General features: G+C 42.2%; 2 protein-coding genes across 2 annotated transcripts in view; both read right to left on the bottom strand.

Annotated features, from left to right (window-relative positions):
- Positions 1-5,402, bottom strand: part of cables2b (Cdk5 and Abl enzyme substrate 2b) — a gene marked incomplete at its 5' end in the record, with an annotated part of 49,332 nt that extends 43,930 nt beyond the window's left edge. The window contains 2 exons of the mRNA XM_083920458.1: positions 3,365-3,995; positions 5,390-5,402. Of these exons, the coding sequence (XP_083776584.1) occupies positions 3,365-3,995; positions 5,390-5,402 (644 nt within the window). The remainder of the gene's footprint in view (positions 1-3,364; positions 3,996-5,389) is intronic.
- A 3,608-nt stretch (positions 5,403-9,010) lies between these two features.
- ccm2l (CCM2 like scaffold protein) lies at positions 9,011-23,348 on the bottom strand. Its single transcript, XM_083919599.1, has 11 exons — positions 23,212-23,348; positions 21,064-21,231; positions 20,900-20,983; positions 18,089-18,272; positions 17,304-17,932; positions 16,211-16,340; positions 13,978-14,041; positions 13,669-13,825; positions 13,265-13,403; positions 9,943-10,090; positions 9,011-9,221 (listed from the first exon to the last, which is right to left on the bottom strand). Exons 1-11 carry the CDS (start codon positions 23,239-23,241, stop codon positions 9,089-9,091), a joined length of 1,866 nt encoding a protein of 621 aa, XP_083775725.1. The 5' UTR covers positions 23,242-23,348; the 3' UTR covers positions 9,011-9,088.
- Between the last annotated feature and the right edge of the window lie 1,876 nt (positions 23,349-25,224).

Here is a 25,224-nt window from a genome sequence, read left to right as displayed (position 1 = left end):
TATTGTTACTTTTTCAAAAAATTAAAAACAAAACTTTACATTCTTGACAGTAGTGCTGAAAAACTGTGTTGATCAGTCAATTGGTCAGTCAACAGGAAATGATTTTGATGATTGATTTGAAAAGATACATTTGAAAATTTGCTGCTTTTTTTGTCTTTTATGATATGAAACCAAATAAAGGTTACACAACAAATTCAAATTTAATTATTCATTAATCTGACGATTATGTGCCATTTATAATTTTACACAGCCCATTGTGGAGAAAAAATAGGGAATAGGAAAACCTTTTTATACTGAACATATCATTCAGAAAATGATTCTCGGGCTGATTTAAACTTAGTACTATATATAGTTAACTAATTTACTTGTATTTATTCTTTATTTAACTGGTCAGCAAATGACTGGTACTGAACATAAAGTACTATTTAGCTCTTGATTTTATTTTTACTTACACTGTATTTTCTCAGTGTGCATTTCTAAACTTGCTGACAATGTAATACTTTGTATGTATAAATGGATTATAATAATGTTAATATTCTTCAATAACTTATCTGTTTAAGAAAGCAGATTTGAGAGTATGTGCAGAGTGACAACATCCACAAAGAAAATCATTCACTATATCGGCCCCTTCGATAATCCCTCAATTACCCCCATCTAAAATCTGTCCTGTTCTCAAAAATCCAATATCTGTCAGGCCATATATACTTTAACGCATATTTTATATCATTTCTGCATTGCCTCTATAAGAACTTTGAAAAACCTGCGGCCGAACTGTGTTATTGCAATGTTTACAGCATTAAATATTTAAACAGAAAAGTCTTTGTACTTTATTTATTGAATGAACAGTAAAAATGCTATAGATTGTGATACATGGCCTGTAGCGCTCAGCTCTCCCTAACAAAAGCTGATGAAGCTTTCCTTGTAGTTCCAGTATAGTGTAGTTCCTGCACCTTTAACAATCCACCGTCATCTCTCAAAGTCATCTGGCATTAGTCATACAATTCTTAAGATCGTGTCCTGAGGATGTGTGGGGACATGACTCAGAAACATTTACATACCTCCAGTGATCGCTCTGAGTTCAGTTTTACCTCCAGGCAGGGAGGTAACAGCAGCAGTGCATTTGGAAACATTACATCACCAGTGACACAATTAACTCCAGCCATAATTATACTTAATTTCACCGAAACCCCACCACAAACACGAATAGGAACCAAGGTCTTTCAGCATCAAAGCCAGTGTCAAACAGTCCACATTCTTCCTGTGGGCCTATGACAAAAATCTCCTCCCTCAAACTAAGGGCGCACTCACATTGTGCGTCCGTCCTGGCCCCGTGCTTTAGGGTACTTGTCCCCCCCTCCCTCTCCCCCCGTGGCTCTGCCCGTTTGTACTCACACTACGGCTGTGGCTTGGTGGCAGAGTGGGTCGTCCTCTGATCGAGAGATTGGTGGTTCGATCCCCATCTCCCCCGGTCCACATGTCGAAGTGTCCTTGAGCAAGACACTGAACCCCAAATTGCTCCCCTTGCTGCGCATGGGTGTGTGAATGTGGTGTGAATGGTTAGATCAAATTAGATGGTATGTAGATGTCCACTGCCATCAGTGTGAATGTCTGTGTGAATGGGTGAATGTGACAAACACTGTGAAGCGCCTTGAGTAGTCAGATGACTAGAAAGGCGCTATATAAGTACAAGTCCATTTACCATTTACCATTACCTGGGCCTCGGCCAATGCTTCTTGCTGCCTATACGTCATCACGCCGTAACACGTCACACGCATTGATGACGTCATCGCGATACATTGCTTTGTTTACAAATCTTTCCATAGACCTCGGAGTTTTTGTGCGTCTTGTCGACTGTTTTTGAATCTTTTCATCGACCAAATCTGCAGTAAACACTCCACCTCCGCATTACACCAACGTGAACCTTTCACCGCCATTGTTTTAAATGTCCGCGCATGGTCCGTCCTTCTTTTTTTCTTTGTCCCAACAGGCGCACTAAAATGACGTCAGAACCGCCATAGGCACACACACACTGTCCATCTGTACCGTGCTTGGACACGGTATAGATGGACAGTGTGAGTGCACCCTTAGTACATACACTGTCGCCTTAACAACAAGAAGGTTCCTGGTTCGAATCCCGGCTGGGGCCGATCTGTGTGGAGTTTGCATGTTCTCCCTGTGTCTGTGCGGGTTTTCTCTGTGTTCTCCCGCTTCCTCCCACAGTCCAAAGACGTGCATGTGTTAGGTTCATTAATGATTCTAAATTGCCCGTAGGTGTGAATGTGAGTGTGAATGGTTGTCTGTCTCTGTTTGTCTCTATGTGTCCTGTGATAGACTGGCGTCCTGTCCAGGGTGGACCCCGCCTCACGCCCGATGTCAGCTGGGATCGGCTCCTAAAAATGTATTTTTTAACCACTAATACTGCTGAAAATAACAGCAAACCTCTGCAGCAGCATGAGAAGAGTCCCTACACACAAAACAAAGCACCAATGGGCTCCTTCCTTTGGGATTGACTTTCACTTGAATGGACTTTACTATGAGAGGAGCTGGTACAGGGGCCAGTAGGTAAGTCTTTAAAACACTCTTAATATACTCTGGGTTCACTAACTACGTTGTTGGTGCTTTGTTTTGTGTGTAAGGACTCTTCTCATGCTGCTGCAGAGGTCTGCTGTTATTTCAGCAGTATTAGTGGTTAAAAAAGACGTTTGAACGTCTTCACCGTGCTGCCCCGAGCTAATAAGGCTGTTAGCGGCTCTCCCCTCTAATTTGACGTTAATAGTAGTTACCCCAAAAAATCTGTCTCGATGGCTAATTTGATGTATATAAGTGCCGAAAAAGACCATGGGACGATTTTGCGTCAGAATGGCACTTAAATGCTTCTACTCCACTACATTTCAGAGGAAATTTTGTACTTTTTAATCCACTATATTTATTTGGAAACTCCAGTTACGAGTCAATTTACGGATTCAGATTATTAATACAAAATATTATCAACAAATAGAATATATTATTATAGATTAAGCTATACAGGAATGTATACATTTATGAAAATAAGCCCCTGACCTTCACCAGCTACAACTTTAAAGTGATATTGACATGAATCTCTCAATAATTATGATCTAATAATCTGATATTCTGCATGAGGGCTTTTCCTTTTTGTGCTTTAAGTAAATGTTGATACTAATACTTCTGTACTTTTACATCTTCAATTCAGAGCTTTTACTTGTAATAGAGTATTTCTACAGTGTGGTATTACTACTTTTACTTGTAATAGAGTATTTCTACAGTGTGGTATTACTACTTTTACTTGAGTAAAAACTCGGAGTTTCTTCCACAACTGCTTTAACATTGCTCGGGTGTAGCTCACCTTTGTCGCGGCTCTGAGGACACGGAGTTACAGCTCTGAACTGACAGCAGTGTGGAAGACTTCCGCGGCCCCAGGGGTGAGGGCAGCAGGCTGGTGTTGGACGGGGACGGCGACAGGAGGTTACTGTTCCCCGGCGAAGAGAACGAGCCTCTGCGGCACTCGAGCAGCACCTCCGCGCTCCCCACATCGTTGAACCCCGTGTCGGACGGCAGGACGAGGATAGGCGGTATGTTGAGGACTCCTGTCCTCGGTGCCAGGGAGGGATTGACGTTCCCGGAGCTCCCGCTCGCTGCCAAACCGGAGAACGTCCCGTAGCTGCCAGTGTTACCCAGCTCCCGGCACTGCCCGGCCGCCGCAGAGCCAGAGTCTGCTCCCTCCAGGTCGGTCTCTTTGTGGTGGCTTCTTCCTACATGCTCGGCTGAATTAATCTGGACTGGTCGCCCGTCCAGGGAGATGTTGCTAAGAAATAAAAGAGCGGCTTGTCTCCGGCGAGAGTTCTCCCGGTTCCTCCGACTGTGTTCCCGGTTACTGTGCGTCTTTTTCCCACTAACTGCGGCCGTAATCGCGGCGCTATGCTGGCCGCAGGCAGCCGCCGCCGCCGCCATGGTCTCCGTCCCACTGAGGAAGTCAACTGAAGGATCAGCTCGAGACCTGCAACTGTCAAATCCCTTTTACCCGGCGCGAGACGGCTTTACGCCCTCCTCGGCTCTCATTGGCCAAGACAGGAATACGTAATGACGTAGAGGCCAGAGTTCTGCCACGCTGTAAAACTCTACATACAAAAATGTAAATATACTGATTTAAGGTAGAATGTATGGGGGACTAGACATTATTTAATGGAGCGATAAATAGATGTATAAATAAATAAATAAATAAATAAATGTTGAAATAAATAAATGCATGAATAAGTGGGGCCTCCTGCCTCATTAACATATGGACCATAGACTGTATAAAAATGGACACATACATACATAAATAAATAAATGTAGGTGACCAAAAACTTAGAAATAGATTTAAAGCATTTATTTATTCTTGTATTTATTTATAATTTTATGCATTTATTTATTCATTTAACTACTTATTTATTCCTGTATTTATTTGTTTATACATTTATTTATGCATTTATATATTTATTTATTCCTGTATTTATTTGTTTATACATTTGTTTATGCATTTATATATTTATTTATTCCTGTATGTATTTGTTTATACATTTATTTATGCATTTATATATTTATTTATTCCTGTATTTATTTATTTATACATTTATTTATGCATTTATACATTTATTTATTCCTGTATTTATTTATTTATACATTTATTTATGCATTTACCTATATATTTATTGAGACATAAGAATTCACTCTAACAAATACTTAAAAAAAGAAATAAAACATTGTTTTAAATTAACATTAAGTGCATTTAAATTTCTTTTCTCCATCATTTTTTATTTTCTTCTTATTTTTATATCTTATTTTCTAAAGAAATAAAACCAAACAACAACCTAGCAGTGTTTTTAAAATAGTTTTATTGCATTAACAAATCATTTGTATTAAATGTAACTTTTGTGTGGTGAAATTAATGCTTTGTCTTTTATCTCTTTCCTATAATCATGCAACAAAAGCACCAAATGGTTCCAAGCTGAAAACCATGATTTCATTTTATTCTTTAAAAAAAATGGTGCTACTTTTCTGTGACTGTTTTCTGCAGTTATTCCTCTGTGTGAATCTCTGCAGTATCAGGCATTAACAGAGCTGTCACTGCAGCTCTACCTGACAGCAGCTTTAAACTGCTGTTGGCACTTTGTTATGAAACCTCAATGGATTTTCTCCGCACTGATCCCTGCAGCGACACCAACACCGGGCTGAGTGGCACCTGGCCAGCTCAGCAGGACGACCACACCGTGTGGAATGACTGTTAGTCTGCTAAATATAAATTGTAATCCCTGCAGGCTGGGAGTCTGTTATCTCACGCTCACCCCCTGATCCCCTACATCTGCAGAGCAACAAATGAACCACAACTGACCTTCCAGCTGCATTAAAATACATCATGTGACATCGTTTTATTCAGTTTGACCTCACTGGACATTATGTTTGTATTTGCATGATGGCATGTTTTATCCATCCTTCTATCCATTATCTGTAACCACTTATCCCTGAGAGGGTCCGTGACCACAGCCACTTCCAACTGTCACTGGGCAAGAGGGGGAGGGGTATCCTGGACATGTTGCCAGTCAATCACAGGCTGACATGTACAGACATTTAGAACTGCCACTTAACCTAACCTGCACGTCTTAAGTCTGGGAGGAAGCAGAAGAACCAGGAGAGAACCCAGCTAACGCAGGGAAAACTTGCAAACTCCACACTCCCAAGCTGGCCAATGGGTTTGAACCCAGAATGGGTAAGACACACCTATTGAAAAATTTCTGTTTGTGTGGTGTCGTATATCACAATCTTGAAAACTTGGACATTTAACCAACAGAATTATCCAAAGACTATGCTGTATCCAGTACAAGACCTTGATATTAATTTATATTAAGTTTAAAAATGCATTATTTATATACAGTAATACAAATGTTGTTCAGCTGAATTAAAACATATTTCAACTAAGAATTATGAGTCAAATTAAGTTTTTAAAGGTCCCTTACTGTAAAAAAGTGGAGGTGCTATATCAAAAAGCTCAGTTTACAGAGAAATGCACACCGCCTGTATTCAGAAATTGGTCTTTAAACAAGCCGTCGGGACTTCTGTACGGTTGTGATGTCACAACTACACTAGAAAGTCATTTCTCGGCTGCAATGACAGTGCAGAAAAGTGCAGATGCAGAAGACCAGGAAACACTGACCAATCAGAGCAGACTGGGCTTTTTCAGGTGGAGGTCTTAAAGAGACAGGCTCTAAAACAGAGCGTTTCAGATAGAAAGTGAATTATATCTTATTTGAACATTAAAGCATGAAAACATGTTCTAGTGGAAACATAAGTTATAAGTATCAACCTGAAAATTAGTATGGCACCTTTCAATAAATCATTAATATTAACAACATTTAAACATGGATAAACTATGTCTGGGTTGGATTTTGCACAGGACCGACAGTGAACAGTGTATCCATGATGTTACAAGGCAAGGCAGAGAGGATTGTGTATGTGAGTTTGTGTGTGTGTGTGTGTGTGTGTGTGTGTGTGTGTGTGTGCGTGTGTGTGTGTGTGTCTGTGTGTGTGTGTGAGGGATGATGATGATGATGATGATATGATTGTAAATGCCACCACACGAATGATTGCAGAGGTTAAAGAGCTGTAATCCGATGATGAGGATAGAGTTTATACCATGTGTCTGCTGTCCATGACACACAGACACACACACACACACACACACACACACACACACACACACACACACACACACACACGCACACACACACTGATAGTTGAACTGAACATTATCTCATAGCTTTTCCTGGTCTTAGTTTGACTGAATGACCTTTGACCTTAACGCTGTGCAGCCAATCAATGCTAATGTCAGTCTGTTCATGATAAATTAACAAATAATAATAGCGTTTCTCTTTTACATAATGAGAGCGAGGAGAAGACTAACACGACCCGGGTTAAGCCCACGGGTGACTCTCCCTCTCTCTGATGTTCAGTGAGGCTGGCAGAGAGAGAACGGACCGGAGGGAACAGAGGAGCAGTGCACCATGGGAAGGTCGTGAGGATAACGGGTCAATGCAGCAGAGAGAGAGAGAGAGAGAGAGAGAGAGAGAGAGAGCGAGAGAGAGAGAGAGAGAGAGAGAGAGAGAGAGAGAGAGAGAGAGAGAGAGAGAGAGAGAGAGGGGAAGACACCCAGGGCAAGATTTTCGATTTCCTCTTTATGGATCTCATCCATCTGTCGTTATTAAAACCACCCATTGAAAACTATCATTTCTGCTATGAAAATCCGCCTTTTTTCAAATGTTTCCTCAGTTGCCTCCATGTGGTGACTGTGAGGAATTACAATCCCTACAGAAGATACAATCATACTGTATATGTTTGTATTTGGAAGTGATTTACTGTAATTTCCATGCATTAAAGGTAAGGAATGCCTCGCTTCTTCTTCCATAATTGTGAGACATTTTTTACTTTACTCCTGTGAACCTTTGCACGTTCCTTGGAGAATTGAACTTTGTGTTTTGCGCTGGTTGCTTGTGATTGTGGCTATTAATCTCCGCAGTGTGTGTGTGTCTGATTTATTGACAGTTTTATGCCACAAGGGTTCCACGGTTATATGCAAAGGTATGATTGTTTTTGTATAAGTTTATGTTTGAGTTTAAATGGATGGGTGTAGTTTTATATTTTAACAACATATGTGTAGATATATTTATATTTATCAATGTAATTCTGCTGTTATAGTACAAGCGGCCGAAATGGGTTTCCTCAGGAGGGGGGCTGGAGTCTCCCTTAGAGAGAGGGTGAGAAGTTCAGCATCCGTGAGGAACTCGGAGTAGAGCCGCTGCTCCTTTGCGTTGAAAGGAGCCAGTTGAGGTGGTTCAGGATCATCTGGTAAGGATGAACCCTGGGCGCCTCCCTAGGGAGGTGTTCCAGGCACGTCCAGCTGGGAGGAGGCCTCGGGGAAGACCCAGGACCAGGTGGAGAGATTATATCTCCACACTGGCCTGGGAACGCCTCGGGATCCCCCAGTTAGAGCTGGTTAATGTGGCCCGGGAAAGGGAAGTTTGGGCTCCCCTGCTAAAGCTGCTGCCCCCGCGACCCGACCCCGGATAAGCGGATGAAGATGAGATGAGATGAGATTCTGCTGTTATTCGGTTGTAAACTGTGAGCATGAATGCAAATACAACTCTATGTATTTGTTATTGTCATTTTTAAACATGTTTTAACTTTATTCTATCTTTTGATGTCTGCATTACTTCCCTTTATTGTTCATTTGACTTTACTTAATTTATTGTTACGCACCAAAACACTAAAGCGAACTCAATGGATGTGAAAACTCACTTGGCAATAAACCGGATTCTGACGTTCAGATTTAGATTGAATTAATTTCTCATCATTTTGACAAATAAACTCAATCATCTTTGGATTGTGAAGCCTAGATCCGCCTTTGTTGTCGTTTGATATGTCTCACTCTTGTTATATGGCTTTTGAATCTTATAAGTGTTTTGGATTATATATCTGTTTTACTACTATGTTATTTTAATCTTTATAGGATTTTATTGTTATATTGTATTTAGCGTTTTGTGTTTCAGCTGCATTTTGAGCTGTTATTAAAGGTGCTATATAAAAAAAAGTTTGTTTATTATTAATTTATATATTATAAAGCTTCACTGCCCTTTCAGAAAATGTGCTCGATATGATCAGGTTGAGATTTAATTGATATATGTCTCTAATAATATCCACATTCTGTTTATTCAATCATTTCAGTTAATTTTTTTGGGTATAAAAGTCTTAGAAAATACATGAATCCTCATTATTTATGCATTGCTTGTTAAGTTGATGTGTATTTACTGTCTTGCAGTTGAAACTGTATTTGTATTTAATGAGTTACATTGAATAAAGACTGCTTTCTTTTTCTTGGTATGGTTTTATTTGCTGTGCTTTGTGTACGCGGAGCAGCAATTACACTCTAAAAAGGATCCCTCAGACATTTTATATTTACATGTTGTTGTCTAGTCATAGATCCAGCAAGGACTCAAACTCCCTCTCTCTCTCTGTGTGTCAGTGTCCCTTCATCCCTCCATCACAGGTAGTAGTCTTCCTCCTCAATGTCTGCGTGCGTGTCCTGGAAGCCCAGCGCCTGGATGTCGTGGGTCATGTCAGTGATGCGTCGGTTGAACTCCTGAGATCCTGATGCCAGAGAGCAGCTATCGTACCTGCTGGGGGAAAGAAAAGCGGATGATCTCAAATGTTACACCACCTCTCTGACTTCCTCCTCACTCAAACATCCAGGTGAGAATGAAGTGGTTTTTGAAGTTTCACTAACTCTACAATAACTTTAGTAACCATAATCTCAACCCAGACTTACAGAAGTAAAAGCTTTTTACGAACACATCACGTCCTATAGGCTTTCATATTCAGTATTTAAGAGTGATTTGTTTTTATAGTCCCGTTAAAATTGTCTATCTATAGAAAATGATGCTGGGAGAACAGGGTAATGTTAATCACAATGGTAAATATAGTCATACTTTATGTGAGCTACTTAAAAACACTGCATGCTCAAACTCATAGGGAATAAATATTTAATTACTTAAAATGAATATATAACATATTCATTTATTTAATAATTTATTATGATGTAATATTTATTAAATCACTTATTCATTTAATATTTGATTTAATAACAGATCATTTTTTGTATCAATAAATAAAAATGACGCACATATGACTTGTTTCCAAATTGCAGTGGTAAATTGTTGCTTTTTTAGAATATGAATGCAGTGTGTAGTGTCGACGAACCACAGAGGTTGGTGCTCTTCACTTTGATTCAACTTCAACAAAATGCACCAAATCAATATGACAGCAATGTGGTTTTTCAAAACACCACAGACCAATCAGAGCAGAGCAGCCCCCAACCCCGCCCGCTGACCTACATACCCTCTCATGGCCGTAGCCGACGTGTTGCTCATGCTACGCTTGATGCGTCCAAAGCTGTCGGTCAGAATGCCCCCCTCCCTGATCCCGATGCTCTCCAGGAAACTCTCAAACACCCCGACGTCCTTGTCTGGGATGAACGGACGCATGCCTGCCGAGACAGAAAGAGAACGAGGCAGGTATTTAGGATGAAATTACTTTTGTTTCTCAGCATCGTTTTTGAGTTGTGCCCTCGTTATCACTGTAATAAAGCACAAAGCACTGTTAATGCTGTTTATACTGATTTTACTTCATACACTGGAGATCAAAGTTAGAGAACAAAGTATTAATACTGGATTTATTCTGAAATATTGTTGTTTTTTATCGTTCATAATTTGATAGAATATCAGCTGTGGCTAAACCACTGCTGTACTAACATGTTTTTATAAATAACCAAGGCACTTCAACAAAAACCTTTATTTTGTGAAAAAAAACAGTGAGTAAAATTAGAGAATAGTAACCATTGTGTCAGAAGAGAAGATTTCAACAATTTTTTCTTCTCTAGGATTAAAAAATGAACAGGAAGTGTAGAGGCCACAGCTTTGAGGGCGTGCTCACACTGTCCTTTTGTCCGCGGCCAAAACCGGTTTTTCAGCTAAAGTCTAGTACCTTTAAGTAGTGTGAGCGCACCCGCTCCGCGCTCAACTGGGGCCAGCTGGGCCGCCACGGCCCGCTTGAAAGAAGTGGGCTTTAGCGGAGCCGTTTGCACATGTACGAGCACGAGCGTGCGCACGTGTACGAGCACGAGCACGAGCCCTACGGCAGTAGCGTTATGTGCGCCTGTTCGGACATGTAAATAGAAGGACGGACCATGCACGGACATTTAACAACAACAACAATGGTGGTGAAAGGTTCACGTTGTGTTTACTGCAGATTTGGTCGGATGAAAATATTCAAAAACAGTCGACAAGACGCACAAAAACTCCGAGGTCTACGGAAAGATTTGTAAACAAAGCCACACACACGCGATCAATGCGTGTGACGTGTTACGGCGTGATGGCGTATGGACAGCAAGAAGCATTGGCCGTGGCCCAGGCAGTGTGAGTACAAACGGGGCTGGGGCGCGGGGGGGAGAGGGAGGGGGGACAAGTACCCTAAAGTCCGGGTCGTGGTCCGGGAGGACAGTGTGGTCACGCCCAGAATGACTTCAGCACATCTGCGCCCACAGGACATCACTAGTTTCTCACACTGCTCTGGTTTGATCTTGGTCCATTCTGACTCAGTCTCTTCCACAGTTCACTAACTGGAGTGGGTTTCTTACACATTACTTTGTTGTAGAGGATTTTCCAGAGATTCTCTATGGGGTTTAGGTCTGGACTCTGACACTTCCTCCTTCAAATGTAACTGACTTCTTCAGACTCTTTGGATTCAGTCGTTCCCAGTCCGACTCTGAACATGATGTTCCCATCAGACCCAAATAAAGTGAACTTTAATGTCACGTCATGGTTTGGGGATGTTTTCTGCAGCAGGAGTTGGGCCTCTTGTTCAGCTCCATGGCAGGTGAATGAAATGTTTACGTGAACCTCCTTCAGCAACATGCAACACCTTCACTGTTATTGTCTCCAATCAGCTGCAATTTTCATACAGGACAATGATTCCTGTCCCACTGCAAAACAGGTGAAGCAGTTCCTTGTAGTTCAGAATATTGAAACAATGAAATGTTCAGCCCAGAGTCCAGATCTCCCCATAGAGAATCTCTGGAAAACCCTTGGTGATAAAATAATGTCTAAGAAACCCACTACAGTTAGTGAACTGGGGAAGAGAGTGAGTCAGAATGGACCAAGATCAAACCAGAGCAGTGTGAGAAACTAGTGATGTCCTGTGGGAGCAGATGTGCTGAAGTCATTCAAAGCTGTGGCCTCTTCACTTCCTGTTCATTTTATCAATCCTAGAGAAGAAAACATTGTTGAAATCTTCTCTTCTGACACAATGAACACTGTTCTAAAAGTCTGATCACTGTTTGTTTGTTTTCACAAAATAAAGGTTTTTGTTGAAACGCCTTGGTTATGCCTGCATGACAATAAAGTTGAATCTAAGCTAATACACATATAACGCACTAATAATCTTTTTTAATTCTAGTGAATTTTACATCCTAGTGTTAGTACTTGAACTTGTGGGTTTGGCAAACATAAACATATATCAATTGCATGACACACAAAATGGGGACATCCGTGTATTTATTTAATCATAATGACATAAAATGATAATGACATTTACAACGATAAAGTGATCCCTTTTGTAAGAGAGTTTTATGATTGTTATGTTTTAAGGAGAGTTGTGTTCATGTGTTGATGTGTGTGATGGCTTTAGTAGAAGCTGAGACAACAGAAATTAATGTACGATCACACGTGTGTGCGATGCAGGGACTTGGAGGACTGAGACAGAGAATACGACCTCAAATTTTGTGTGCGGTGACTGATGCGCAGAACAGTAAATCCTGATGCTTCAGTTCAAAGCGCTGTATGTTGGATTTGAACATTACAGACGGTGGCGACCCCTAGTGGGAGCATCAAAAATGTCACTGTGGCAGATTTCAAAAGAAGGACTCTCCCCTACAGTACCTACACATACTTTCCAGTCAGGTATTAGCTATACTTTGTGCAAAATTATGGATAAGACCAACCTAACGACAGAAAAAAATGCAATTTAAAGCTTATTTACTATAACTACGATATCAATATCTCATAAGGGAAGACACATAAAGTAAAGCAGCATAAACTCGAGGGTTAGAAAATTGGTCTCTGTGCTCCAAAACTTCTGAGTGAGTTTGCTGTTTGTCTGGTTTCTTCCCTCCTCACCCTTTCATAATCATGATTACACACCAGCACCAGTGTGAGCATTTACAGGGTGTGTGCAGGAAAACACCACACCGTCTCACTCACGAACAGGAAGCTGTGGTTTCCTCAGTGGAAGTGGGTCAGAGCTGAATTTGTTGCGGTAAACACATACACACACACACACACACACACACACACACACACACACACACACACACACACACACACACACACACACACACACACACACACACACACACACACACACACACACACACACACACACACACACACACACACACTAATATTCAGTGCATACATACACTCTCAGTCTCTTTTCCTCTTCATGCCACAATAACAGTATAAATAGTAGGCTGTGGTTTGCTGCATGATTTCAGTCAGTTAATGAGCTGTGTGTGTGTGTGTGTGTGTGTGTGTGTATGTGTGTGTGTGTGTGTGTGTGTGTGTGTGTGTGTGTGTGTCTCCCCGTCTGTCTCTGTTAGTCTCACCCATCAGAAGGAACTTGCGGTTGTCTCCGTACAGTTGCAGCAACTCAGAGCAGAAGTGGTCGATGTTTGATCCCAGTCTGTATTCTCTCAGCAACACCGCAAAGTGCTGCAACTCCATCGGATTCAGCTTGTTACGCAGCTACACGCACACACACAAACACACACACACACACAAACATTTAGACAATGTTTTTTCTTAATTTGTTCTGATGCAGACTGTCAATGAAGTGTCCTAAATGGTTCTTTCCTACACTAAAAAAACAAATCTAAAATGGAAGCTGTTGTGTGACTGACTGTAGAAATAGACTCACTGAGAAATCGGAGCTATCTTTTTACAGTTAAAAAGGTAAATAAAACAGAGCGAATGTCTCCTTGCAATCCATAGAAACAACTGGAATCCATACAGTGATCATGTACTCCTGCATCAGCAGCAGGGCGGGGTTACTGTCTCCTCCGTCACTGGCTGAAGCAAGGCTGCGATGGGAGTCCTGCAGCGAGAGAGACGAACTCTCACTGTATGTCTCACTGTAGTAGAGCTCAAAGGCATCCTGGGAACCATCACTGAGAGAAAGAGAGAGAGTACATATCACTATCAACTAACATTTTATGCGGTAAAAGTGTTCAAGACTGTCTTTTCAAACCGCTACACCAACATACTATTTATCTGGAAAGGTCATGTGTTAGAGCTTCAGTCAGGGCCAAGTTTTACTCACTATGAGCTGCAGCAGCTAAACTCTGGATCATAACCGTAGGACATGTCAGTCAGGCAGCTGTCACCTGCACAGAGACAGACAAAGACCGAGCCACAGAGCATTAAGTGTTTACACCATCTAAGATGTAGAGAAATTCCAGACTCACATGTCAGTCTATGCATGCACCTGAACGCAGACACTCTGAGCTACGCGAGATCGATTTCAGGTGATGTCTGCATTCTTGAATGTGTCAATCTGAAAATTATAAAGATCTTCTAGAGCGCCTATAACATAAAACAACAAGAGAAACCTGAATCCTTCTGTTTGTCTTCACTTCTGCTCAAAATAAACCAGTTTGACAAATCTCTTGCTTTTCTTTTTCCTTCTGTGCACAAAGTACAGCCATACGAAGACGCCACGTTTGTGTCCTGCTGAGCCTGAAGTCATTGGCATTGTCATATGCATCTGCACACACTGAAAAAAGTGTAACATGCAGTTGTTCATTCAAACTAATAACTGCCATTTAAAACAGGATCAAATTATTGATTGTGAAACTGGTTCTTTTTGCATTAAGAGGCATCAAGTTTGATTTAGAGATAGGCTGGCGTCCTGTCCAGGGTCACGCCTCACACCCGATGTCAGCTGTGATCGGCTCCACCCTCCCATGACTGTCAGGGACAAGTGGTTGAAGATGAATGAATGAATGAAGTTTGATTTATACTGAACTAAATATATGTCTCAAGGATCCAAAACAAAAGTTTTTGATTTCTTTTTTTCTTCATGACCTGCAGGTAATATTTTTAGTTTGAGTCGATTGTGAATTGTGCATACACACTGCACAGTCAGAGCACATGTTTAGTCCCTAGCTCTCTCTCTCACGCTGACCAGACGCACCATTTGACATTGTGCATATGGTTTACATCTTAAATAAATGTAAGTAGCAAAGCAGTTGCTGATAATTAAAGTTTTAGTGTTTAGTGTTGTCAAAATTGCAAAGAATAGCCCAATTTAAGCTGGCTGGCTAACTAGCTTTGGCGGAGGCAAGCCAGGGTTCCTCACATATATCTGCCCTCTGTTAGATGAAAGCCGATTGCCGATTGCCTAATGTAAATATGTTGCATATGGTTCATATGTTAAAGATTAATAAATACATGTAATGTAATCCGTTGTGTCTTTTTTTATAGAGTTTATAAGGTCGGAAACTCAAATTATTTTTGAAATGAAGTACCTTGTGAAAAATACAGTTTGTATGTATGTAAATGAATTAACTGGTGTCAATGCAAACATTAATTCATGTTAATTCAGTTAAAAGTGAATACATTAGGTTGGTTCAATTTCAATGCATCAGTTTGGTCCAATAACTAAAATGTTAAGGAAGTGTTTACAACAACATAAAATGATCAGGTCATAAGAAGTTACTCAACTTAGATTCTGTAAAGTCAAATATTTTAGATATGATATCTGGACATCTTTTTTTTTTGTTTGAGCAAGGTTCTACCTTTTCAGTGTATTTGAGTGGTCTAAAGCCCTGCCAGCATCCCCAGAGTCTTAAAAAAGACATTATTTATTAGTCTGAAAATACCTGTATTCACCCTCTGTATGAAACGCTCTGGTGCAGCGTCTGTCTCTTTAAGACTCCTCTACTGAAAAAGCTCAGTCTGCTCTGATTGGTCAACATTTCCAGGTATTCAGCAACAGCGCTCTCTATGGCATCATTGCAGCCGGGGAGTTACTGAAGCTGCACTTTCTACCTATATAAAGTGTAGTTGTGACATCACAACCGTACAGAAGTCCTGACGGCTCGTTTAAAGACACAGTTTCAGACTGTGTGCATTTCTCTGTGGGTTGAGCGCTTTAATACTTTCAGATTTAAGCCCCTCCATCTGCTTTATAGTATAAAAAAGACTTACTTTTTACAACATGGGACCTTTAATGTGAGGTAACTGCTGCTTTTCTGGGGCATTGACACGCGTCAATGCTGGGAAAAAGTACAGTAGTGTATCCTGACCTGCTAATGTGTGTAGTTTCAGGATACTAAAACGCTGCCAGAATATTTCAACTAGGACAGAAAGCATTTGGTTTCATCAGATCATCTGAAATATAATGCATGTGTAGCAAAGACCTCCCATGAATTTGTCAGATTGAAATTACTCATAAACTGCATGGAATTGATAGAAAAAAAGAGGTAATTATAAAGTTCATACAGATGATTTTTTTCTGTGCTCTATTATTGACATTACAGAACGTCACTCACTCCTCTGCAGCCAAAAGCGGTCCGGCATGGAGTGGTGAAACCCGGCTCTGTCGACACACTCGATGGTCTGGTGGCCGTAGATGATCTGGAACATCTGACAGATCAGAGAACAGTACTCCTCTGCAGCATCCTGCACACACACACACACACACACACACACACACACACACACACACACACACACACACACACACACACACACACACACACACACACACACACAAACACACACACACACACACACACACACACACACACACACACACACACACACACACACACACACACACACACACACACACACACACACAAGCTGTCATCACCAAATTAGTTATCACATCAATAATATCTGTGACTTATATCTGTTAACATTTCTTAATCTTTTTAACTTTCTCTTTTCAGTTCTAGCTCTGCAGTAGGTGCGTGTGTTAGTGCGTTATTAAGGACACATACACAGTAATGCGTGTGAGGATTTGAACCAACAACCTCCTAAAGCCAAGCCAACAGTCTGACCCCGTGATGAAACACGACTGTGAGCGGATTAAACAATGACCACTGATGGTTCCAATCCAAACAACACCCACACGCACGCACGCACGCACGCACGCACGCAGGCACGCACGCACGCACGCACGCACGCACGCACGCACGCACGCACGCACGCACGCACGCACGCACGCACGCACGCACACACAAAACAAAACGCACGCACGCACGCACACACAAAACGCACGCACGCAAGCACGTACACACAAAACGCACGCACGCAAGCACGTACACAATGACAGCTTCTCTGTTGAAATGTGATGTAATACCCCATAACGCAGTTTATTAGGAGTGTGTATGTGTGTGTGTGCATTAATCAGTCTTGATGGATTTATCACAGTTAACTGACCCCACTGAATCACTGTTATTTGGGAAAACTTTATTTGACGTGTGCTTTGACTCTTTAGTTTGGTCCACTTCCCCTCTGCTATCATGGAGAAGACGGGACTCATGACCTATGCTGAAGCCAGCTACCAGGGGGCGCTCCAGATGTTTTGGAGAAGTATGGAGTTAGTTTTTGTAAAATAACTTCCTGCAGGTGACCCACCCTGTTCTCCACAGCCAGGATGACCAGGTTGCAGTAGGCGTCAGGGCAGGGTGTTGGCTCCAGGGGGTTGTGGTTCCTCCTCTCCCAGCTGCCGTAGCTCTTCCCCCGTTCCCAGCTTCCAGTGCAGGCTTGCCGTCGCTCCCAGCTCCCCCCGCCTCCACCGCCTCCTCCTGCCCTCCTCTCCCAGCTTCCACCTCCCCCGTGCCTCTTCTCCCAGCTCCCTCCACCACCTCCTCCTACTCCCACCCCCCAGCTCCCGCTCATCGGTCTCGCTCTGCGGTTCTCCCAGCTCCCTCCCGTTTTACGTGTCTGCTGTCTCCTCTCCCAGCTCCCTCCCACTCTCTTTCTCTCTAAACTCCCTCCTCCTCCTCTCTCACCTCCTCCTCCTCTCTCTCCTCCTCCTCTCTCTCCTCCTCCCCCTCTCTCCACATTCTGGTTTTTGTCGTGGTTACTCCTGGACAGTGACGGCCTCCAGTCGACTCCACAGATGGTGTGTCGTCGTTCCATCGTGCCCCCCGCGGGCCGAGGGTCGGCGTTGCAGCTCATGGTTTGACGTCGGCCATCTACGCCTGTTGGCTTTTTCCTATCCAGGCTGTCGTCCCCGGCAACCACTGTATCCACGTTCAGCCCTGTGGGATGAGAGTTTGAAAATGTGCACCCTATGTTTCTCATAGTCGACGAGATGATCCATCCTGCCTAATTTACTTGTACAAAACCAAAAAACAAGCTCAATTCTCCCCTGTGACGGTAAGTGACAGTGTCCTGGGCCTCAGGCGTGTCTTCACCTGTCTTGAGGACCACCAGGTGCAGTGCGTCGTCTCTCAGGTAGGAGGCAGCTGCAATCTCATGCGTGGGAATCCGCACCAGCAGCTTCTCGTTGTCTCTCCACGTCAGCAGCAGACAGCGAGCGGACATACTCAGAATACAGTCCTGATCCACGCTGGTCTTCAACGGCAGCACCTTCAACTGCTACTGACCAACACACGGGCACAGGTGATTAAAGATGAAAGATATTAATTAATGAGACGGATCGAAAAGACAGTCGAGGGAGTATAAACATTGAGATTACTAATACCTTGCCAATGACTGATTATTGATCATTACACCTGTGACTTTAGTTAAAGCAATTCTTACCTTTCTGTCACTTTTCTTTTGTAATCTTAAATGCTCCTAATAGGTTTATGGCGCACTAAAATGGAGATTCATACACTGTATTTCTGCAAAAAGTCTGACCAATCATTTTATTCGGACCGAATAAGCTTCCTGCCTTTCAACGTTGCAGCATCCAGTTGCCTACCACTGTCCCCGCTTGCCAGTCACGCGCCTCTCTGTGGAGCGACAGAGCGCTAGAGTGGTCTGTCAGAGAAAGCAAGGAACGACGAAGAATTGATGCCTTAAGAGGCGAGATGCCGGTCAACATGTAGTGTGTTTACATGCATGCATCAGTAACCTGAAAATGGTCTTTCCCCGGTTAAGGGAATAATACGATGATTGAAGTTCCCCAAGTATACATGAGCAGGGGTTGAATGGGCAAATGACGGAGTAACTCTTTCTCCGGTACAGTAGGTGGCGTTCAGCCAACACACAGCTGGACTTTTTTTAATGGTTTTCTGTTGGATACGCTGCTTTATTTTTTAATATTTTTACGGTGTTATCGGCACCGTTGCTTCTGGTTCATTCCATTTCCAAGTCAAAAACCACTGTCGCAAAGTGGGGAGCATGGGCAGACGAAAAAATCTGATAATAATATGGGTAAGATGTTTACATGCTCGAACTGAAGGAGTTCTCTAGGTCTGTTAACCCAGGTATGAGAACCCAGATTGTACCCGGGGTATGGTTTTTACATGGTGTTTAAGAAACCGGGGTGTGCCCTTAACCCAAATATAATCGGGTTTTTAAAATGCATGTAAATGCACTGATGGACTCTTTCCAGAGATGGTGGAGGATAACGCAGCTTCATCCGGAGCTAAAAAGAAATAAGATGGTGGAGGAGTTTCTGCTGGACAGGACCTTTAAGTTTGACTGATCCTAGAACGCAGCATTACATGTGATAACGTAGCATCCAGATGCTATCAGTTATCACTTACTATAATTCTGTAATGCTATGGTATTTGTGAAAGCGTCAACGTTAGCACTAACGTCAGTGGTGGTGTAAACAAACCAGCCATTTCACGCTGCTCAGTTTTTCACCGCAGGCTGGGGGAGGAGGGAGCGCCAGAGGTCAGGCAGGGGGAAGAGGGTGGGACTTTGGAGGCAGGTGGAGTTCATGTTCAAGTGCTGTGGGACATGCCAGAAAGGTAAGAATTGCTTAAATAATATATAAATTATTCTTAACTTTGCTTGCGATCGGTTAGGTAAAGATTATTTATTATCAATCCTGGAAGTGCTTTGTCACAGATTAGGTATATATTATGGTCAGATAGTTATATAGGTTAGGGACGACAATTGAGGCAAATATTGGTTGCACGCAGGTAAGCGGTCCGTGTCGAGAGCGAAAGAGGCGGAACGCAATCTTAGGACACATCCGCTATCGTTGACGATTTAGCCTTCAATTAGCTAGTAGTATTTATCTTTCCTCATACGCAGAACAGAACGCGTTACTAGATAAACGGGAGTGGGAGTTCAATGTCTCTAGCGGAGATTACACCGGCTCCGGGAGTAAAGTGCAGCCACAATTATGATCTATGATTTAAACTGATATTCAACACAATACCACGCTCATTGACTGTAAAACATCGACCCTCACGGCCCGAATCCTCCCGCTGCTCCAGATTAGCATCTTGTGTATGTGTCATAGATAGTAGGCTGTATTGCAAGTAATTGTGTTATTGTTAATGTGCAGCTATATAATTAGCATAATAGAGCTAACGTTAACATGGTGTGTTCCTAAACCATCTATTTGTTCAGTTGATCGAAGAGCAAACCATCTTGTCACTTATGGAAACACCACCACACGAATGACCACAGTCCAAGTCGAGATGACAGAGTTAGCATGCTAATGGTGCTAATCCTGACAACTAGCCTCCGAGGAGAAGTGAGGGCCAGAGGCTAACTGTCACTCAAGAGGCTACGCCCCTAATTATTCATAAACTTTAACCTCCAATAAAATAAAAACTAGCCTGGTACATCCCTCAGTGTTGTCATGAAGATATGACCTAAACATACAGACTAGAATGTTTTATGGTACCAGGCCTTAAATATGTTAAATTTTTCTGTGAAAACGACCTGTTTAACATAGGGGTCAATGAGAGCTGCTCTATTGTGCAAACTACAGTTTTTGGCACTTCTGTATTGGATCCACCAGGAAGTCGCTGTAGTGGGGCTTGATTCTGAAATTGAATGATAAGTAACCTCAGTGATTAGGTATAAAGTAGATAAGTAATTGATTTCTAGTTTTTAATTACCAATATACAGTTTTTTGTACAGTTTTGCAAGTGAGATCGGTCTATTTATAGATTAGTGATTATTTATAGATTATATATTGTTAACTAACCCTAGCAGTTCTTAGTTAATAGATGTTGTACACCATTAACCCCAGAGGTGCCTCATTACACATATATAATTGATAACTTATGGATAAATGATTGATTGCTCACCCTGGCAGTGTCCAGTAGTTGCAACAGCTCGTCTCGGCTCGAAGGGTTCAGGGAAACCGACACCCAGGTCAGGTGTCCGAGGAACTGAGGTGAGAGGTGAAAGGTCAAGCAACTGTCGTCGTTAGGGATATATTTTGTTGTTTTTTGTGTATTTCAGGTTCTACCTTGACCTCCTTCTCTATGTAGTCGAAGATGAGCCTCTCAGGGTGGATAAGGTAGTCTGGGGGGTAAAGAGGGACGGTGTGCAATGGGCGCCGGTAAACACTGCTTCGATCCACCGGCCTGCGAGCAGATTTTGACCAGACCAGGCGCTTAATAGGAGAAACAAAACTCTGAGGAGAGAGATGCAGGGATAGGCATGGGGACAGAGAAGAAGAAGACATTTTTTTTTATTGTCCTTACGTTAGATTTTCAGAGGAACCATCAGCAAGGTGTTTTAAGGTGTCATCATTTCCTCAACATTTTCTGTGTATTTTCATGGACCTGAGAGGATGAAGACTAATGATTTTGGCATCACCATCAGGCCAAGCTTGCACCCCAGAAATCTCAATATTATCAGCATATTTGGAGCACATTCTTACTCCCCAGAGGATGACAACTATAAAGATGCAAACTACCTCGCCAGTGAACCACCATGGGACAAAATTGAAATACTAAAAGACCTAAAAGTCTTGGTATAAGACTAAGAAATTAAATAATTAGAGAGATCCCAAAGTCTGTCTGTTTGTCTGTCCATGTCTTTCTCTTCCTCCCCAACCGGTGCAGACAGATGTGCGTCCTCCACAGAGCTGGGTCTGTTCGACGTTCCTGCCTGTTAAAGGGAAGGTTTTCGTCGCCACTGTGTGCACAAGATTGCTGGATTAATACTGTTTATAATAACTATAATAAGTATTACTATTTTTATTAAAGATAGTGCGACAAATATAAATACAATTGAATTAACTTCAAGTTGGGAAAGTGACCCTTTGCTGAAGCTACGGTGCCTGTGTGTGTTTCGTCCCTGGATGTAATGTTACTCGCGTGGGTTTTGCTGTGTTTTTTCACCTCCCGGGGCCCTTCTTAAAAAGACAGGTGAAACACATCGTAGAAGCTAGCTAACTAGCTAGGTAGGTGGCGTATATCGTGCGAGACAGGAGATGTAGTTCACTGAGCGGTTTCAAACAAAAACAATGACAAATCTTTTTTTTAAATTGTCAACTATCATAGCTCCACTGGTGAAACGTCTCTAAGATCATTAGTATTTTGGTTATTTCGCTCAAAACTTTAGTATTCTGGCTGTAATGAGTAGTCTCTAGTCAGTGCAAGGGTTTGAATTTTAACTAGAATATCATAGACGATGGTTCATCAGTGTGTGTGTGTGTGTGTGTGTGTGTGTGTGTGTGTGTGTGTCTGTATGTGCTAATGCAGTGGTGCATCCCCTCGGCAGTTTCAACAGTGATTGACAGGTGAGCAGTGATCTTTGACAGCTCCCTGCTGAGACTCACTGTCAACACAGCACACACTAACACACACACACACACACACACACACACACACACACACACACACACACACACACACACACACACACACACACACACACACACACACACACACACACACACACACACACACACACACACACACACACACACACACACACACACACACAGTTTATATACTGAGGCTGTAAGGCGTTAGGTTAATGGACGTTTTAACACATGCACACACACTGTATAGAAAGAGGAAATGAGCTGGTTTTAGAATCAGAAATCTGTCTTGTCTTTCTTTCTGCGTAAGAACAAGGACATATTTCTACGTATCAGGACGAAGCAGGTGTGTGATGCACATCTCTGTACTCAGCTTAATTTAATTGTAAGACATAAGATAGTTATAATGAGTTTTTCCCCTCTTGTTCCTGTGCGTCTTTGAGGAGACAGAAAGAGGGAAATAATTGTTTTTTAAAATGAATGTGCTTAACACATCAACTTGCCTGGGTCTGACCGAGGTGTTTTCTTTTTCCTGCCCCCGGTGGATTTCATACCTTAACCGCCCTCTCCAACCCTCCAAACATTAGATTGATTGTCAGCAGATTGACCGTTGATCTTGTGTCTTCTCCCATCCTGCAGGTTATTTTACTGTGTGTCGTGTTTATAAAGATACAGTATGCATATGTGAAGCAAAACTATGTGTTAGCGCATATTATAATTACATTAACACTGGTGAAATATGCCAAAATGTATTCTGGAGAAGGTTTTAGAACAAATCATCCACATTACTTCAATCAAATGAAACAATGAGACTCGAGAGACAGAACAGAAGCTGCTTCTTACCTTCTTGGATTTCTTGGGTTCATAGTCCATCGTGGTTCAATTCTCCTCTGGTCCTGCTCACACTCTTCCTGAATGTATTTTTTTGTTTCAGTTATTCTTTTGTTGTCTTTGTGTCTGTCTCTCAGTTTTTCTTTCCATCGTCCCTTCTGTGTCCCTCTGTTGGAGCTATTTTGGCTTCTGTCTCTTTGCCTGCGGCTTCATTCTTGTTCTTTCTGTTTCTACACTGATTGTTCTTTTGAGACCTCTCCTGGGGCCACACACACACACACACACACACACACACACACACACACACACACACACACACACACACACACACACACACACACACACACACACACACACACACACACACACACACACACACACACACACACACACACACACACACACACACACAAGAACAGGAAGCAGAGGAAGCCCACTTCCTGTCCGAGAGGAAACTCCACCAGAGACTGATAAGGCCCATTCTCTCTGCTGCGAGATAATTAAACCTCCACTTTACCTCATTCGAGTGATTTATAATTAATTGCGTAAAACCTACGCTAAAACCTTTTGTCATCCAACAAAACCAGAAAAATGAGTTTGGAAGCGTCAACATTTTGACCTACGGTACTAACTGACACAACCTGACGTCACAGAAATACATGAAATGACCACGACCTCCGAATAATATGTGCTGACACCGCAGAAACACTTCAGGTTTAGGGAAAAGATCACAGTAACGGTTAAAATGAGTATGATACATATGGAAGTGACTTGAAAATATGAAAAGGTTGGTGTCACATAAAACTGGCATGGTCATTTTCAATGTGTCGCTTGACCTCTGACCTCCAGATATCGTAATAAAAATAAGTTCTATGGGTACCCACAAGTCTTCGCTCTGCAGACGTGCCCACCTTATGATAATACGAGCAGTTTCGGGGTCCCTTAACAGTCTTGAAAGTCAAAAATTGGGTCCGTCTGTAAAGCTGAGACTCTTGTGGTTTATATGAGCCCAGTTGAATTCATGTGTAATGATGTTAGTCCCAATAGGAGACATTTCCTTGTATAAAATGAGCTGTTGTGACCTCTAGGATAATCACAGCATGAAACTTTACATCAACAAGGGCAGGTATATTGACAATCACACAACAGAAGTGCTCGCCATCCATTCGCCAAAAAAATGCAATCATACAGAAATCTCCAAATGTCAAAAGTTTCACAGCATGGATGGTGTTTATCATATTCCCCCCCAAAAAATGTTAAATTTAGCACCAATTCGGTGTAACAAATGGCATCAATCCCAAATGTCCTGCAACACCTTACGAGACACAAATGAGCATGAGAATCGGCATCCTTATGTTCTAAACCCTTATACACTCTAACCAAAACACAGTGTTTTTTTTAACAGATATATGACTAGAAAAACTTGACACACAGTGCTAAGCTGCAAATTAATCTCCAGGTTCCCACTTTTCCTGATGATGTGTACCTGACTTTGTATCTTACCCTGTACGTCACATAATGCGGTGCTGAGAAGTTGTGGTCATTTCACGTGTTTGTAAGATCAAGCTGAACAGAGATGCATCCCTGTAAACATGAAGAGTGGGAACAAGCAGATTATAGAGTTATGTCTGTTGCTTTCAGCGTCGATTTAAAACCAAGCCCCCACCACAGCGACTTCCCGGTTGATCCAATAAGGATGTGCCAAAAACTGCAGTTCTCTGAGTGTCCACTAGGGGCAGTTTTCATAATAGAGCAGTTTCTCATTGACCCCCATGTTAAACAGGCCGTTTTCACAGCATCATTAAACCTGTTTAAGGCCTGGGACAAAAAAACATTCTAGTCTGTATGTTTAGGTCATATCTCCATGACAACACTGAGGGGAGTGAATTTTTGTGTACCAGGCTAGTTTTTATTTTATTGGAGGTTAAAGTGTATGCATAATTAGGGGCGTGGTCTCTTGAGTGATAGCTCGCCTCTGGCCCTCTCCTCTGAGGTATACGTCAGCCAGATGGATGTATGTCCCTC

The sequence above is a fragment of the Echiichthys vipera genome (assembly GCF_963691815.1).
Source record: "Echiichthys vipera genome assembly, chromosome: 9".
Classification (NCBI taxonomy): domain Eukaryota; kingdom Metazoa; phylum Chordata; class Actinopteri; order Perciformes; family Trachinidae; genus Echiichthys; species Echiichthys vipera.
The sequence above is the reverse complement of the archived record's forward strand: the minus strand, read 5'-3'. Positions and strand labels throughout refer to the sequence as shown.